General features: G+C 37.7%; 2 protein-coding genes across 3 annotated transcripts; one reads left to right on the top strand and one right to left on the bottom strand.

Annotated features, from left to right (window-relative positions):
- Positions 1-9,390: 9,390 nt before the first annotated feature.
- On the top strand, positions 9,391-10,993 carry LOC120774241 (thialysine N-epsilon-acetyltransferase). Its single transcript, XM_040103706.1, has 4 exons — positions 9,391-9,596; positions 9,709-9,760; positions 9,844-9,931; positions 10,626-10,993. Exons 1-4 carry the CDS (start codon positions 9,522-9,524, stop codon positions 10,930-10,932), a joined length of 522 nt encoding a protein of 173 aa, XP_039959640.1. The 5' UTR covers positions 9,391-9,521; the 3' UTR covers positions 10,933-10,993.
- A 78-nt stretch (positions 10,994-11,071) lies between these two features.
- Positions 11,072-16,555, bottom strand: LOC120774226 (trafficking protein particle complex subunit 10). Of its 2 annotated transcripts, XM_040103687.1 has the most exons (8): positions 16,431-16,555; positions 16,149-16,372; positions 15,817-16,088; positions 13,980-15,750; positions 13,242-13,916; positions 12,826-13,171; positions 11,833-11,838; positions 11,072-11,728 (listed from the first exon to the last, which is right to left on the bottom strand). In XM_040103687.1, the coding sequence occupies exons 1-8, from the start codon at positions 16,453-16,455 to the stop codon at positions 11,499-11,501; spliced, it is 3,549 nt and encodes a 1,182-aa protein (XP_039959621.1). In that variant the 5' UTR covers positions 16,456-16,555; the 3' UTR covers positions 11,072-11,498. The 2 variants fall into 2 exon arrangements, with proteins under 2 accessions (XP_039959621.1, XP_039959629.1); XM_040103695.1 differs by lacking the exon at positions 11,833-11,838.
- Positions 16,556-16,782: the final 227 nt, after the last annotated feature.

The raw sequence follows: 16,782 nt of genomic DNA, 5'->3' as shown, positions 1-16,782 counted from the left end.
AAGAGGAAGACATCCACTCCGTTGGAAAGACCAGGTAGAGAAGGACCTGGCTTTGCTTGTAATCTCCAATTGCTGCAACATAGCGAAAAGGAAAAACGACTGGCATGCTGTTGTTAAGTCGACTATAACCGCGTAAGCGATGTCTACGCCAGTAAAGAGAAGAACACATTTTGATTAATGACTTGGGTATGCTTTGAAAAACTGCGTTGAGGTGCTTGAAAAACCTGTAGAATACCCTAAACCCTTTGTTAAACCCATCGGTATTTCGTTGATTTTATGGATATGACGTCGAGCTGTCCAATAATATTGTTATTGGTGGCCAAAAAAGTTCTTTGAGTACTGTGGTGTGGTTGTTAGCTGTTTACAGACGTCTACTTGAAGTAATTCGTCGTAAATAACCAAATTTGTGGGCAGATAATTCATTGATTTTTCACCAACACCGCCGCACATCCTGGCATGATTGTGATCGTTTTTTTGCTAAAAAGGAAATGAGGGTCATAGCTCAGGCAGCGCATTCGACGCGCGTCATGAGTCCATTGACGTCATAAAAAGTCATTCACTGAAGGTAATTCCAGCCGAGGCTTATAACAAGTGTACGGAAAATGAATTAAGTATTGTCAGGCGTGTATTGGTTCAAATTTGTTGTATATATTGTATACTTAGCTAATTTAAAGCCATGTTGGCATACCGACGGCCGGCAACATAGTATAATATATGAATAGAAAAACATTTTAAATAAAGTTGCTGGAAAATTTTTAGATTCGGATTTTTTAATTCCATACGCTTGTCAAGTTAACGTCAAATACCGTGTAGAGTAAAAATATTTCTATTAATATTAATTAGCTTATTTATACATTACTTTGAATTAATCACATAAATCTCAAGGCGTACAATTGTGTGTAACTCCTCTTCGTAGGAGAAACGCTTAAACAATTTATACTTATTTAAATTACACATATGTGCATATGTATGTATCTACATATGTATTTATTTATATACAGCGGATACGTGTGTGTACTCAGTATATATTATTTTTATTGCTTCACATGAGCTAAATTTTTATTTATGCCATAAAATATTGCTTGTTTTCCACATAAAAAAAATCAAAGCAAACGAGCAACTAAAAAACAGCATCCATTTTATATTTATTTTTTGCCTTTGTCGATTTTATTTGGGGCGTTGGAGTCAAGCTTCAAATAACAACGCAGAAATATGAGCTCGTTTATGAGTAGAGAATGTAAAACCAACGAAAAGTATGCAGTAAGCACTAAAACCTCAAACCAAAAACAAATATTGCTACAAAGCAAACATGCACACATTTTATTATACCCTAAACAGGGTGCATATGTATAAAAATGAACGAGTGACGAGCTCGTACGTTTTAGCTATGTCCGCCTCTACGTCTGTCCGTCTATATCTACGCGAACTAATCATCCAGTTTTTTGTGATAGCTGTCTGACACTTTGCACAAGTTTTTTTTTTTTAATTTCAAGGAGCTACTCATTTGTTGGAATTGTGGATATCGGACTAGTAAAGCATTTAGCTGTCATGCAAATTAACCGATCCAGTCCGGGTACTTGATAAGATATATTGACAAAATTTGGTGTGGAATATTTTCCAAAACATTGCTATTATATTTGAAAAAAATTTCGAGATCGGAGCATTATAGCATATAGCTGCCATACAAATTGATCGATGAATCTTAAGTCCTTATATGGAAAACTTTTTTATTGGACAATATATCTTCACAAAATTTGGCGTAGAATATTTTCAAAGTTAACGCTATAATCGAATAATTTGATCAGATTGGATTGCTATAGCATATTGCTGCCATACAAACTGACCGATCCAGTTCAGGTACTAGTATGGAAAACTTTTTTATTTGACAAGATATTTTAGCCAAATTCAGCCTTGAATATTTTCCAAGTCAACGCTACAATCTCCGAATATATTGTTCAGTTTGAACCACTATAGCTTATACATAGCTGCCATACAAACTGACCGATCAAAATCGAAACTTTTATACACGTTTATGAAGGGTATTAAATCTTTGTTGCCGTTGAGTTAGTATTTTTTTCTTGTTTTTAGAAATAGTTTGCTAGATCCGTATTTTTATTATATGACGGCATTAAATAGAGGATGCTTTGAAAAAAATTAATAAGTATTTGTTTTCGTACACCTTACTCAATGGCATATTGTGCTGAAAAGTTGAGCATTTGCGTGCAAAACCACAATTTTAAATTATACAATTATGCCAATTCTAATTTTTTCCGATCTCTCGATTCCTAAAAAAAAATTAAAAAATTAAAAAATCGAATTTTTTCGAACTTTCGAATTTGATAAAAAAATATATATAAATAAATAAATATACATAAAATGTAAATGTATATACATATATGTATATAAAAAGCAGCCGATTACTAAAAAAAGTAAAAATAAAACACCATTTGCATTTCCCTCTTTGGTTTGCATTCTATCACACATACATATGTACATACATATTGCCATATCTTCGACTTTAGATAACAGCAGCAACACACAGTAAAACTCAACAGCCAAAAAAACTCCTTCCAAAAATTTTTCAAAACATAAGTCATCGCCGGTAGGAATCCCCTGCCGTCAACACAAACAAAAACGTTCACTGATCGGATATCAGTGACGACCTTCAGCGACTGATAAAAATATGAGAGCCACGTACTACATACATACACACATACATACATATGTACGTAGATACTTACAACGGACGATTTTTCATTCATTCAGACGGTTGTTCGTGTCTTTCCGTCAATCCTCCGCCATTCACAAAAAAGTGCCAATATGTCTGCGACAACGTGCAAAAGATTCAAAAAAAATAAATAAATAAATACAGTACTTCATGAAATAACAACTGTAACACTAAAACAATAACAAAACAATAATAAAAAAATAAAGAAAATAGAAGACGGTGTGATAACCATATTATAAAGCGATAAACTTGTCTAATCTACAGACGTGATGTTGTTGTTGGCGCGACAAGCCTTATTGTTCCTTCTTTTATCGCTTCAGTTTACTTAATGAAATTCCGTCTACTATCAACGGTTGTCACACATTTTTTGCAAACATACATACATACATTCATCCATATGTATGCGCATGACTTTGCGATTATTTGTGACGTCACGCGGCGAGATAAAGTGCAATCGTTTGATAAAAATATTTAAAAAACTAGCAACAAGCAATTGTTTCGGCAGCAATGAAGCTTTGCGTACCCTACCAAAAAAAATTCAGACTGTAGGGGGTTGAAGCTGAATATGGAGGTATGCTTTAAGCAGCCTCTGAGACAAAAGATTGAAAATTAAAAAAATTGTGTTGCCATATTATTAAATTTTTTTCACAGTCCTTTGACTCAAAATCCCTCTTTGTAGTTGGTATACATATCACTCGTTTTCGATGGCCGATTTGTAGTTTGGCGTCGCCTTAAACTCTACAGTATTGTGCTCAGTGTTTAGCATACTCAAAGGGCGCAGCATTTGCGGGCTGCAAAGTAATAGACTAAACAATGCTAGCCAGTGAAAAAAATATTTAATTAACAACAGAGGATTAAGAACCATACTTATCGCTAGAAAAGTTTGTCCTATCAGTGCACACACGCCTCCAGTTAGAGGAAAAAGTGACTGCATCAGCATAACAAACAGGAGTCAAAAGCAATCAACCGAGGTGACATTGCACATTGAATTACGCACATATATTGTATGTATGATATGAAGGAATGTAAGTAAGTAAACATTGCACTCCTGCCAGTACAGGCCGTTAGCGATAACTCACTTACATAGACATATGTGCATACATATGTATGCGCCTAAATATTCGTGTGTAAGAGAGTATTGAACATTTTTTTTCAAATGAATACACCCAATCTCCATTGTATGGAGTACATATAAAGGGTTTCCTAAGTGCCCTCTACAACAACCACAACCAGAAGGGTTGAAGAAATGCAGTAATCTTGTAGATAAACTGCCCCCATTTTCCGGTGGCCAACGTCTGTATAAAGAAAATGAGCTGGCATAGAAGGAGCAGGCGCTTGGATGAAAGCATACAGCGAGCAGCGGTTGATTTTCGTTGGTTCTACAAGGCAATTACTGCCACTGATGCAGTCATAATACCGTTACGTGGACTGTACATACATGCAGGGCTCCAAATATAGCAAACGTCGGCTCTGTTATGTTTTGCTGTTATCAGTAAAAATGTTTTTTGTTTGCTTGTGCGGCTGATGACTGGTGACTGGTGGTTGGTGGCCTGTGGCTTGCATGCGGCGCACTGGCGCGACATACAAATAAGTAACACTGTGACCAGGCGTTCAAGTGATAACAATAAATAATATAAATAGGCGTTTAAAATGCACACATACAGCATAAAAATATATTTATTGAAAAATAAAATATGTAGAAAATAATGAAAAAAGCAGAAGTATGAATAAATAATGTATGTATGTACATATATATGCACTGAACAGCTTATGTGTCGAATCTGAAAGAAATAATAAGCGCAAAAGTTGATAAGAAGGCATCAAAACTCACACTGCAGCCACTGGACTGCTGCTTGTATAGCGGAATATATTGAAAGATTGCTCGATTGGGTGGCAAGCGCAGCAACAAGGCAAGTGCAAGTGTATAAGAATGTAGTGTAGGTTACAAGGAAACACTATATTAGGATGTAATGACATGTTTCTATAGCAGGGAAATCAAAAAAGATATATATTATATTATATATATATTATATGTTATATATATTACTATATGTTATGTTAATTCTATTTTTTTCGAGATGTTTTAACCTTAATCTGCCGAAAGCTGGGCAGTGGAGAAGGTAGTGTCTAGATTTATCCACTACATCTCTATCTATGCAACCTTGATAAGTGCAAAATACTTAGACTCACCGCGAGAGCGATAATAGGACAGTGAATACCTATTAGATACGGACACCGACTATCACTGTGGCGATATGAAACTTGGAATTTATCTTCTGAGGCAGAAAAATTTCGCCAGCGTACAAATGCTGCTGACTAAGCTCGCTTGTAGTCCATAGATCTAGCGGCACCACGGAAGAGGCCAAAAGAATACCGGCTCGTTCTACACTTTGTAGAGATTCCACTGCGATCACGCAAATCTGATATGGAAGTAGTTTGATACTACTGCTAATGAGGTATTGCATTCCTTGAACAACTCTGGGCGCACCGAACACGCAACCGTTAAACTGTTCACTATGCCACTTCTTCCTCTGCGAATGGCAGGCACCTTGTCGTGGTGCAGGGGCTTAAGCTGTAAGCTTAACGGCATTTCCCAACCAACATGGCACCACACCTGTGCGTTGTCAGAAGCCGCATGCGTGCAACAACCAAGAGCTGTCACCTCCTAAACCAGGGTGCTATGTGACTCCCATGCCCATTGGATGATTTGCAGCCAGGAGGTGAATTCGGGTGTATTCGAACGGACCCCAAGACCGTTTCATGGGGCTCTGGTGTCGCGAACTTTCTAGTTCCCCTACAACAGCGTAGAGCCGACCACTCACCACGTTGAGCCAAGGGTCGTAAGACAAAGACGACAAACAACAAACCAACAGCAGCCCAAAAAAGTAAACCAAGGCAACGGACACTAGAAACGACAAAGGACGACGATATGGACTACAACATCAGCACCGCTGCATGTAAGAGGTGTGCAGGAAGTTTTGCTTCCTAGATGCCCTCTCGGCAGAGGAGAGGGCGCTGTTTGATGAGCATGCCAAAGAGCAGAGGCGGGCGAAGTCAAATTCGGCTGCTGCGAAGGTAGCAAGCACCACCAAGGCTCCCTTCAGCAGGCTCAGCTGCTCAGATTCGGGGGAGTCACTTCTCGCGGATATCGAAGGTGCTCGCGGAAGGATGAAGAAAAGTAAAAAGGGTGGCCATTTGCCCCTCTACCACCAGCCGGAAATTCACACGGGCACGATGGCCCTCTAATCTAAAGTGGTACCTGAGGCACCTCCGAGAGGGTAAGATTCCTAAGGTGACGGAGGCACTAGCTAAGGACAGGGTCAGAGGAAGTAGTACCTCCCCTGCAACAAAGCAAATCCACGTACCATCGCAGGCGAGGCAGTGGGACGCGGATCCGCTGGCCGGTTAGCGCTACCCCAACAGCCAGGCGAGGTAGCAAAAAGGCAGCGCATTTGACTGCCCAAACCTAAACCGCGAAACGGAATAGCGGCCAATTACGCCACAAGCTCCAAATGGTTGAAGCGCAGCAGTGTACAAGTTGTCGTAGGCCAACCCTCCGCACCAAATTCCCACCGGGTGGAGGAGGGACGGCGCAGATATGCGGATGCTCTTAAAGTCATCCAGATGACAGTGCTGCCTCTTAACTACCCGGCGTCCTTCCATGGCGTCCACTTCAGATGAGGCATGCTGCAGGTGGACTGCAAGGAGGAGAGGTCCGAAGAGCAAGCCTTCTTAACAATTCTTTGCCTAAGAACAAAGCACAACTGCCAGTATAAGGAATCCACATGCCTTATGGGTATAAATCTAGTCAGTTATGACATTTTACTAAAGACCACGACAGCAACTTGTTGGTCTTGTTAAAGAACTGAATTCTTTGCAATTTCTGATCTTTCAACAAAATCACTTATATAGGATGTACAAATATATAAGTATGTATACATAGGTATGTATGTATATAAAGGCATAAGGGCTAATATGTAGTCAGCACGTCAACAACGGAGCAGTGAATTATAGAGATAAGGCAAGTACACTTTAACGGCATAAATGGAAAATTATGTTATTTCTCAGTTATTTTTAATGCTTTGTACAAGTCATTGGCACATGCGTATGAGCATATACATATGTACATACACACATGTATAAATATGAATAAATATGTATGTATGTACATAAATGGATGTTTGCATGTAGCGTTTAATACTCTTATTATTGACAGTGAGACATAAATGTTCTGCCATAAAAACAAAAACAGAAAATAAGTTGGCTTGCTGGTGAAAAGGTCACTTATGTTTACTGACAGCCAACCAACGAGTACGCGGTGGATGCGATAAGCAACAAAGTGTACTCGATGCCTACATAAAATATGTTATACATATTTACATACATACATTATATACTTAGGTATTTATAACGTAACCCTATTACACCTCTGCCTTCGTCTTTGGTGGCAGCGATAAGAAAATAAGAATACATACATACACACTTATTTATTTCACTTTGTTTCTTGAAAAGATTTAATTTCCATTCCAAAAATCTGAATTATGCTGCCATAATGACTTAGTTAAAGTAACAAATCAGTGTTCAAAAACATACACACACACATAACGGTGCATAGTGTACATATTAGATGAAATGATATTGCACTTTGAGGCATAACTTTTGAATATTGTTCCAAAACACCGAATTCAAATCACACAACCGTTTTTCAAAAGATTTTCAATTTGAGATGTGATGAAGAATATGTGGAGACAAAAATTTCAAGGTTTTCTAAAGAAAGCTCTTAAAACAGAAATTAATAAAATGCACGAAGCAGCATTAGGATAGAAATGTTTTGCCCATCCTATATCAAACTAATATTATACTACTGTGGGCAAAAAATAGTAAGACTTTTTATTTCAATTTCGCGCGAAAACTCATTAGTCGAAATTTTTTTTTTAGGTTTGAATGACTGTCAGTGACACCTGTGCCAAATGTTACATCAAAATAATCATCAGTGTCTAGTATACGATTTCCTCTCTGAAGTACATAAAGTACATTCGACGATTTTTACGATGAGTGAAACTATTCACCGACGAAGTTGCATTAAATTTTGTGAGCGGAATCAAATTTCTGGTGCCGAAACGTTCAGAACGTTCGAAAAGGCCTTCGGTGATAATTATTTGTCACAAGCAAGTGTTGTTGATTGGTACAAATCATTCAAAGAGGGTCAAGAATGCGTTGAAGGCGAACCACGTCCAGAATGGCCATCAACATCAACTGATGATCAACACGTCAATAAAATATTTGGTGCTTGAGAAACGATGATTAACAGTCTGAGATCTTACTGGCATCGTTGGAATATCGGAAGGATCAGTGAAAAACATTTGAAAGATCATTTGGGCATAAAGAAAGTAAAAGCACGATTGGTTCCAAAATCACTTAATTTTTTCGAAAAAAAAGCGTCGTATTAACGTCTGCGAAACAATGCTTTCCGACTACCACGATGTCATGAAACGTATTATTACTGACTATGGGTCTTAAATGCATGCTTACAATCCGGAAATACACGATCAACCTGTCGATTATCGTGATAAGATGAGCCGAAGCCGAAAAAACACGTCAACATAGGTCAATAATTAAGAGTGTGTTGACAGTTTTCTTCGATTATCGAGGTGTGGTGAACTCCGAATTCTTTTCGACCGACCAAACTGTATTCGGAATTATGGGCCGAAAACTCTTGGTTTTTGCATCATCGGATACTGCATTGATTCCTCGTGAGTTTTTCGCCAAATTTTCAATCAATATCGTGCCGCAACCACCGTATTCCCCTGATTTAGCTCCGGGTGACTTTTGGCTATTCAGCGAACTAAACGACCGCTCCGGGGAAATCGTTTGGAGTCAATTGAAGACAATGAACGTGAATCGCATTGAAGGCTATTCCGGAAATTGACTTTAACAACTGTCTCGAGATCTGGAAAAAAAGTTGGCGCAAGTTTATTGGGGCCAAGAGAGATTACTTTGAGGGGGATAACATAGATTTTGAAGAATAAATTAAGAATTTTAAAATTATCAACAAAGTCGTACTATTTTTTGCTCATAGTACGCTACTGCGAGTTCCCGCGACAGTCGAGTCTACGTAACCGGCCAAGGACTGTGAAGCCGGCAGCATTCCTCCAGAATACTTTAAGAATGTTTTATTCAGCTACAACAACAAAAACTATCATTCTACATCTTTTTTACTATACGTAATACATAAGTATGAACCACAAACAACAATAATTTTTTCACTCAAACATGTCCATTTTTGTACCTGAATTTTGTACCCTCAGCCGAAAGTCATAGCGTTTTGGTGGAAGTTTATGAGAAGCATGCTCTAGATGAGCTAATGTGCCAAAAGTGGTTTGCATGATTTTAAAATGGTTATTTTGCCGCTGCTGACGATTTGTTTCGGCCGATGCAGAGCTCCCTCACTGGAATACGGTTCTAACGAGATATCAAAATTGGCTTTATTAATTCTTGGCCGCCAAGCCAGCGCAGTTCTTTTGGTATCGCATTCACAAATTGACAGAGAGTTGGCAAAATTGTTATTTTTGACTTAGTCGTTTTCATTCTAATTTTTAAAATAACCGAAAAAATGTTTGGCATGGCAACCCTAAATTTGCTTTAATGACCATTCTAATGATAACATGTCAGTTTGACTAAATTTTCCTGATAAGCGAATCTTTAGAAAACAGCGAGCTGAGTAATTTGCAAAATAGAGTATTATTTTTAATCCTAAATTAAAAACATCAGTAATTAATTCATAGAAAAAGCGATGGCGTCTAAACCAATATTCACCTTTAGACGTGCAAAAATCGACGATATCGGCGCGGTACGTGAAATGATACAGGTGAGTGAAAAAGAATAATAATCAGACATATATTTGATTATAAATCGGATTCGAATATTGAATTGCATGTAGGCTTGGCAATTTAGTGATGTGTCTCTTTTTTTCCCCCTAGGAGTTGGCTGATTTCGAAAAGATGAGCGATGGTCCGAAACTAACAGAGAAAGGTAAGTATATTTAACTTACATTTAAACTTGATCATAAGCATACATACATATCTGCATTTGTAACACATGTATTTTCTTTGCAGATTTAATACGCGACGCAGGACTCGACGGTGGACAGGAATTTTGTCATATATATGTGCTCGACCAGCAAAGTGCAGAACAACCCACGCCGTAAGTAATTTGCCGTCAAGACTTGCCGGAAATTTTTGCCGGTGAATAGATATTCAAATTTATAGTTGTTATTGTTGTTGCGGCGAGTTCAAACTTATTCTTAATGAATATGCTCACAGCTTATTTCATCATTAATGCTATGTAGCATTTATATACATACTTATGTACGATTGCATTTTCTATAAAACAATAGCTATTGCAAACCGAAACCATTATGAGCGCTCCTCAAATAAATCACAAATCAGAATATACGTAGACACCGAAATATTTATGTATATATGTATGTATTTATACACTGCTTACATTGTTTACACATAAGAACCCATCAAAAAGGTTGACATAGACAAATACCCGCTGACATAGTCCACCTTAAATATTTGCCATTAGACACCGATAAGCTGGAACAAAATGTATCAATTTGAAAAGCAAATCACCCATACATGCACGTGCGGATATATGTATATACATTTGTACATGCATACATAAAAGTTATATGTCTACATTTCTGCATACTTTTCTCCATTCACCTCTGTTTGTCTACTGATAAGTTCGGCACACATTTCAACCATTCTCAACAAATCACAATTTACACACAACAATACAAATCCAATTGGCAATACCTATGTATACTCTCACCATACATAGCTTTAATAACTTAGTCCTTAATTCTTTCTTTCTTATTCGCCCTTAACAGCGTCACCATCGGCTATAGCATTTGCTTCTACGCCTACTCAACATGGCAAGGGAAATCCTATTTTCTTGAAGACATTTACGTGCGTCCCGCATATCGTAAGCTGGGTGCCGGCGCTTACATGTTCAGTGCTGTTGCGGCAAAAGCGAAGGAATATGGCTGTCAACGCCTGGATTTTCATGTGCTTGGCTGGAATCCAGCGCGAAAATTCTATAATCGTATGGGTGCCGAGGATTTGACCGAGAGTGAGGAGTGGCATTTTTATCGGTTGCATCGTGAACAAATCGAGAAATTGTCCAATGAATTATAGTGTTTTTACAATAAAAGAGGTTTTCTAGAAAAATTCAATATACAACTTTTATGCACAATAATTCTTGAATATGAATTCTGTATGGTAAAAGATAGATAAAACCATATACATACATACATATATATATTTTTGAGAAATGCAAGTTTATTAGTTATAATATATGTAATATTAATTTGTATAAGCCACCCTTCACTGAAATATATAATAGAAAAATCCAAAACGAAAGATCACTAAGAGGGCAAAGACCATTAACATATGAGCCCAATCAAACATTTTAACTGTTTTAGAAACATGTCATCAAATTATAAAAGTGCCTGGGCGAACTTTCCACATTACAGTAAGAGTATGCAATTTCAGTACATCTATAATTTTAGCAAAAAATTACAATGCGATGAGTCATTAGCATTTCCTTACAAGTAAACTATTAAACAAACTAATTTTTTTTTTGAATACAAACACTATTTTTTCCAAAATATTGCAACAATAATACTTTCACAGATTGCCTTTGAATAAAATAACTATAGTTAATTGGTAAATATTCATTCTTTTTCATTTTCCATTTAACTCTATTGTTCACCATTGCTGCTGGCTATAACGTGTATCTGCATGCTTTTGGTGCTATTGTATACTTGTCCTTGCGGAAATGGGGTCACCTTGGAGTGTGTGTCAGTTTTGTTTTTGCCACCGGCTGTATAACGTGACAAGCGTATATTCGGCATGGGTAGGAAACCCGTGCTCAATGGCATCACATCCAAGGAGATTGAGTGACTATTCACATCTTTCATTGAAACGACGCCTGTAACGGTAAAAAATTCATATAAGCATCTTATATTTTATGAGAGTGTGAATGAAAATTATAAATCTAATATGTTTTCTATATAAAACGAAAAGGTTACTCACCGCATACTTTTCGTAAAAGTTAAATTAAAATAAAGAAAAGTTGTTACTATACATGAAGAATTTAAAAAACTTAATGTATATACGTACATACATACATACATATATAAAGATAATGGCAAAGTAAAGAATTCGTTGACTTATGCTACGCACCGATTGCGGCAAATAAATTTATGCAAAAACAAAATGTTAACTTCGTTTGCAACGAAGCTAGAATACCCCCGCAAATAAATAGTTTCCATACAAAGTCTTTATTTTGATCTTACAGTTTGTATGGCAGCTATATGCTGCAGTGGTCCGATCTGAACAATTTGTTCGGAGTTGGTACGGTTGGCTTGAACAATAATTTATGCCAAATATCGTTAAGATATCTCAACAAATAAAAAAGTTTTCCATACAAGTGTCGTTCAAGGATCGTTCAGTTTATATGGTAGCTATATGCTATAGTTATCCGAATCAAAAAAATTTCTTCAGATTTTGTAGCGTTCTTTCAGTTAATAATTTATGCCAAATTTCGTGAAGATAACTTATCAAATAAAAATGTTTTTCATACAACTACTTGCTGTTGAACGTTCATTTTGTATGGCAGCTATATGCTATAGTGGTCCGATATCGGCGGTTCCGACAAATGAGCAGCTTTTTGGAAATTAAAGCACGTATGCAAAATTTCAGCGCGATATCTCAAAAATTCAGCGATTTGCGTATATACAGACATCCAGAAAGACATGAAAAAATGGACTTGGCTCGTTAAGCCAATTATCTCTACCAATATAATATTTAATAAGGTCTCCAGCATTACCTTCCCTTTGTTACAAACTTCATGGCAAACTTAACATACCCCGTTCAAGGTACAAAAATGGTGCTTTTCCCAATCGGATGGAATTCTCTTTATACATAATAATAACCAAATTATATTTTACTCCAAACAAATTACTTCACTTTTACCATTTCAAATAAAATCTAAAAATATAAACGTATATATCAAATATGACCAACCTGCGGAACGCCCACAAACGGCCCATAAATTCTGATCACTCAGCACCTCGTACATAAGATCCACGTAGGGATTTTCATGCACCTTGGTTATTTTCAAATTCAAATTACACACTGAGCGTAAACGACACAGCTCGTTCGGCTCAAGTTGAGTCTGCACCTTGAAAAGTGTTGTATAATCCACCAAATCGAAAGCGCAGCCGTAGTTGCGTAACAATTGTGGATTTTCAACAGTTGAGTATTTTGTTATAAAGTGCACCTTGATGACCGCAGGCAGCTCTATCTCCGCCTTTAGAGGCTCCACTTGAATTTCATAAAGATAAGATACCGTCAGACCTTTATAGATTTGCTAAATAAAAAAGAAGCTATTAATTTCAACTAGTAAAATTAAATATGCATAACGCTAGTAAGATGCCTACAACACATGACTGCGTTGGTGGATTCAGATCCATTAAACGCACACCCGCCACATCACATTTCACCTTGGCTTCGGTTAGGTATAAATTCGCCTCGAGCCCCTTCATGACGACATGCAAAAACTTTTGCGTGCCACACGTATGCAGTCGACATTGAGCCTCAAGCGCCGGTTGAAAATCAATCGCAATCTGCAGCTCATTGCGTGACCAGGGGCATGTCAGTGTAACATAATGCTCCAAATGTTTCGATATTTTGCGGCCTGGCAAATCGGTTAGCACTTCCAAAGCGATTTCACGTTCCTCAAAAGACTTGAAATTGTGCAAAGACACTTGCAGCACACTGCTAAATGTAGAATCGTCTTGCACAACGGTGTTAGATTTTGTGTCCATGGTGCTTTCTTGAAGAATGCCGTCCTTGTCACTTAGTGGCTGGCTGTTTTCCTTTGAACGCGCCATGCGTATGCGCAGATTTTTTGAGCATTTCAGTGTTATTTTGGCATCCGCTGGAAAAATGAAGCTGCCGCCTGAAACAGTTAGGCGTACCGGCTGCTCAATGCCAGCAATTAAGTTCTTGAAGTTCAGCACCGCCTCAGCCGGTTTGGTAGTGATCACAAATGGTGGTACTCTGAAAGGCAAATGCTCGGAGAAAAATTCCAATTGAGATATAGAAATGCGCATCTAAAACAAACACAAAGACATTACTTCATCAATATACTACAATGGAATTCATAATTAGCATACCTGTTTGAAATCCCAAGTGCCCACACGCGTCGCTTTCGATTTCAGTTCGATTATATTAGTGCCAGGTTGTATAGCGATGTTCTCCACGGATACGAAATTTGTAAAATCCGACTGGACACTGGGCGAAAGCTTGCGTTTGGTGCTACTCGTGCGACGCACCGGTTGTTTGACTTTGGGCAGGTCGCATGCTACCGATGCGCAATCCAGCGTGTTATCCTGTTTGTAGTCTAAACGAAGTGACATTTTCAGACGCGACTCTTTGAGTGGCGATGCCGTTGGTGCTTTAGTAAGCTTTCCACCTTTCGTGCCACTAACCACCAGCATTGAAGGTGGGGTTGTGGCCTCACCAGTCAGTGGCGCGACATGCATCTCGTAGGAGAATTGTATGCTTTCAGCGACTACTTCACGTGGATATAAGCTCTCCAGTTTTAACTGTACTAACACTATGTCATCCTGTATTATTGGTTCAGCATTGAGCACATTTATATCACAAATGCGAAAATGATCTTCCAGCACGCAGTAATTGGCATTCTCCATTGAAGGTTGTGCAGATAAAGTAGTAGTCATTGTCTTCACCGATTTGAGAAACTCATCGAAATAAAATGAGCGTACCAGCATTTCCAGCTCTTGGCAACAAGAAATGGAACTACATGTTTTCGTATAGGCCAACGAGTCCCCCATTTTGCGGTAACAGTTAGCTAGTTCCAACAATGTTTGAGAGCTTAATGTGTGCCAATTTTCAGCCTTTAATTCGCGCAATAAGTCGGTAAAGAAACCAACAGCCTTGTGTGGCTCATTGAGTGCACAATAAAAATTACCCAAGTCCAAGCCCACTAGTCGCGCTGAACGAGTTCGTGAAACGTGTTTGTATGTACTAATAGCTAATTCAGCTAATTCCAGATAAAGTTTTTCAAATGCTTGATTAGATCCTAAAGCTTCTTTCAGTTGATCTGTTGCCGATTTCTTAGGTCGACGATTAGGCGAGCGGTCGCGTCTTTGCTCTGAGATCTGCGGTGTGGGATTCAAAAACTGCGACTGCTCTAGCGGTGAATCACCAATACCCGCTGATAACTGTACGACGATGTGCAATTGTTCGGACGTAGGCGTAAAGCCGGGGAGTAAGCCACACAATTTTCCCAATTCGTATAATTTATCCTTTGCTAGATTCCAGATGGGAGCGCAATGTTGAAAACAGATAACTTCATTCGGTTCCATGGCCTGCTCACACGTTTGTAGAACTTCCAAAGCACAAACGAATTCCCAGCATGACAGAGCACCCTCCGGAGTATCTAATTTGACAAGTTCTATTTCACGTAAAGTAGAAAATAAGAAATTTAACAGTCTTCTAGCGATTTCGGGTGTTTCATTGTTTTGCTGCAAAAGATGCGCTTGACGCTCAAAAAGGTAATTTCGAAATTCCAATATGGATACTGGGCTGTTTTTAATTTTTTTGCGTATTTCAAATTTATCTCGTCGATTTAAACAGATACCATGAAAAGAACATAATGGTTGCTTGAAGTATTCCAACCATTTTTGTTTTTCGCCAAAACCCGAGTTAGTTATAAATTGCGAGAACATGGCGTCCAACTCGTCATATTGTATAAGTGCTTCGGTGTGTAATTCAAGTTTCTCAAATACAAGTGCTAAGTCTTCTTGCATAAAGAAATATTGGCGAAAGTCCCAGCCTTCATGATTTCGTTTTTCTCGTCTACTACGTATGAGTTCCTCATATTTAGCAATATTGCGATTATAACTAGCGAGCATTAAAAACCTATATATAAACACATGTGCTGAGATAATTGTAAGATAATTTATAATATATAAAAAAATAACTAACCTGATGCGTTGGACTAAACAACGGAAAGATTCAGCAGATTTTTGTTCGAATTTCGCAGGATTTAGCACCGAGATACAACGATCGTCATTCTTCGTAGCAAAATCTTGTCGTATTTTATCCAACACTGTCGTACGTGGTAATATGTTTTTTGCTTTGCGTACATCCAGGGTCTCCACTAATAATATCATCCAATCAGAAATACCAAATGCTGTCAACTGCTTTAACCAATTTTTAATTTCTTCATGCGCGTTTGCTTTATAAGTATCCAAATCCTGTAATCAAATGGATTTTATATAGGTGCAAAAGTTAAGAACTAATTTGTTTCAAAATACATTGCACTCCGTAACGAATATATGTAAAATTGGGTGCTCCAGTATACTCCATTCTCCTTTCTTATACTTTTCCAACACGTTTACGTTGAAAGGTTGTGCTTGTGCTTCTAAACGCACTTGCTTGGTGGGGCGATGAAATGTACGTCTCCATTCGCAGGTATCTAGTGGAATAGCGTTGAGAATTTGTGCTTCCAAAGAACGAAATAATGGCCCAGCTCCCGAATCTTTAAAAATAAAAGTTTGATCTTTGAAAAGCAATTGTTATTACATTTACCAACTTACATGTAATTATTGGTTTAACATTCATATTTATGCACACTTTTATTTTATAATCGAGTACAAAATTTATTAATTAAAAAGTTATGTCTACCCATCCAAATTTATTTGTAAACGCAGACAAAAATTTCTCTTTTGCTATCAGCTGTATTTGACAATAGATAAACAAATAAACAGAGAGCGAGAGTAAGAACATACCAGAGAACGTATATTTATATACGTTATATTTATATAAATATACGTTCTCTGATACCAGCCTTTGAATTAATTACCCAGTTAGAAAACAACGGGTTATTTTTTGATCTGTTGTTGTTAAAAAAATGCATTTGAGAGTACAAAATTAAATGTTTTATCGAAG

This window comes from Bactrocera tryoni, chromosome 1 (assembly GCF_016617805.1).
Source record: "Bactrocera tryoni isolate S06 chromosome 1, CSIRO_BtryS06_freeze2, whole genome shotgun sequence".
Lineage (NCBI taxonomy): Eukaryota > Metazoa > Arthropoda > Insecta > Diptera > Tephritidae > Bactrocera > Bactrocera tryoni.
Note: the sequence above shows the minus strand (reverse complement) of the source record. Positions and strands in the feature narration are given on the sequence as shown.

What these genes read in the sequence shown, in the direction of transcription:
- LOC120774241 (XM_040103706.1), top strand. Translation starts at nt 9,522, where the DNA reads ATGGCGTCTAAACCAATATTCACCTTTAGACGTGCAAAAATCGACGAT. An exon ending in CGGTACGTGAAATGATACAG is followed by an intron (nt 9,597 to 9,708) that starts GTGAGTGAAAAA and finishes TTTTCCCCCTAG; the next exon opens with GAGTTGGCTGATTTCGAAAA. An exon ending in TCCGAAACTAACAGAGAAAG is followed by an intron (nt 9,761 to 9,843) that starts GTAAGTATATTT and finishes TTTTCTTTGCAG; the next exon opens with ATTTAATACGCGACGCAGGA.
- LOC120774226 (XM_040103687.1), bottom strand. Translation starts at nt 16,455, where the DNA reads ATGAATGTTAAACCAATAATTACAT. An exon ending in TGTTTAGTCCAACGCATCAG is followed by an intron (nt 15,751 to 15,816) that starts GTTAGTTATTTT and finishes GTTTATATATAG; the next exon opens with GTTTTTAATGCTCGCTAGTT. An exon ending in GCACTTGGGATTTCAAACAG is followed by an intron (nt 13,917 to 13,979) that starts GTATGCTAATTA and finishes TGTTTGTTTTAG; the next exon opens with ATGCGCATTTCTATATCTCA.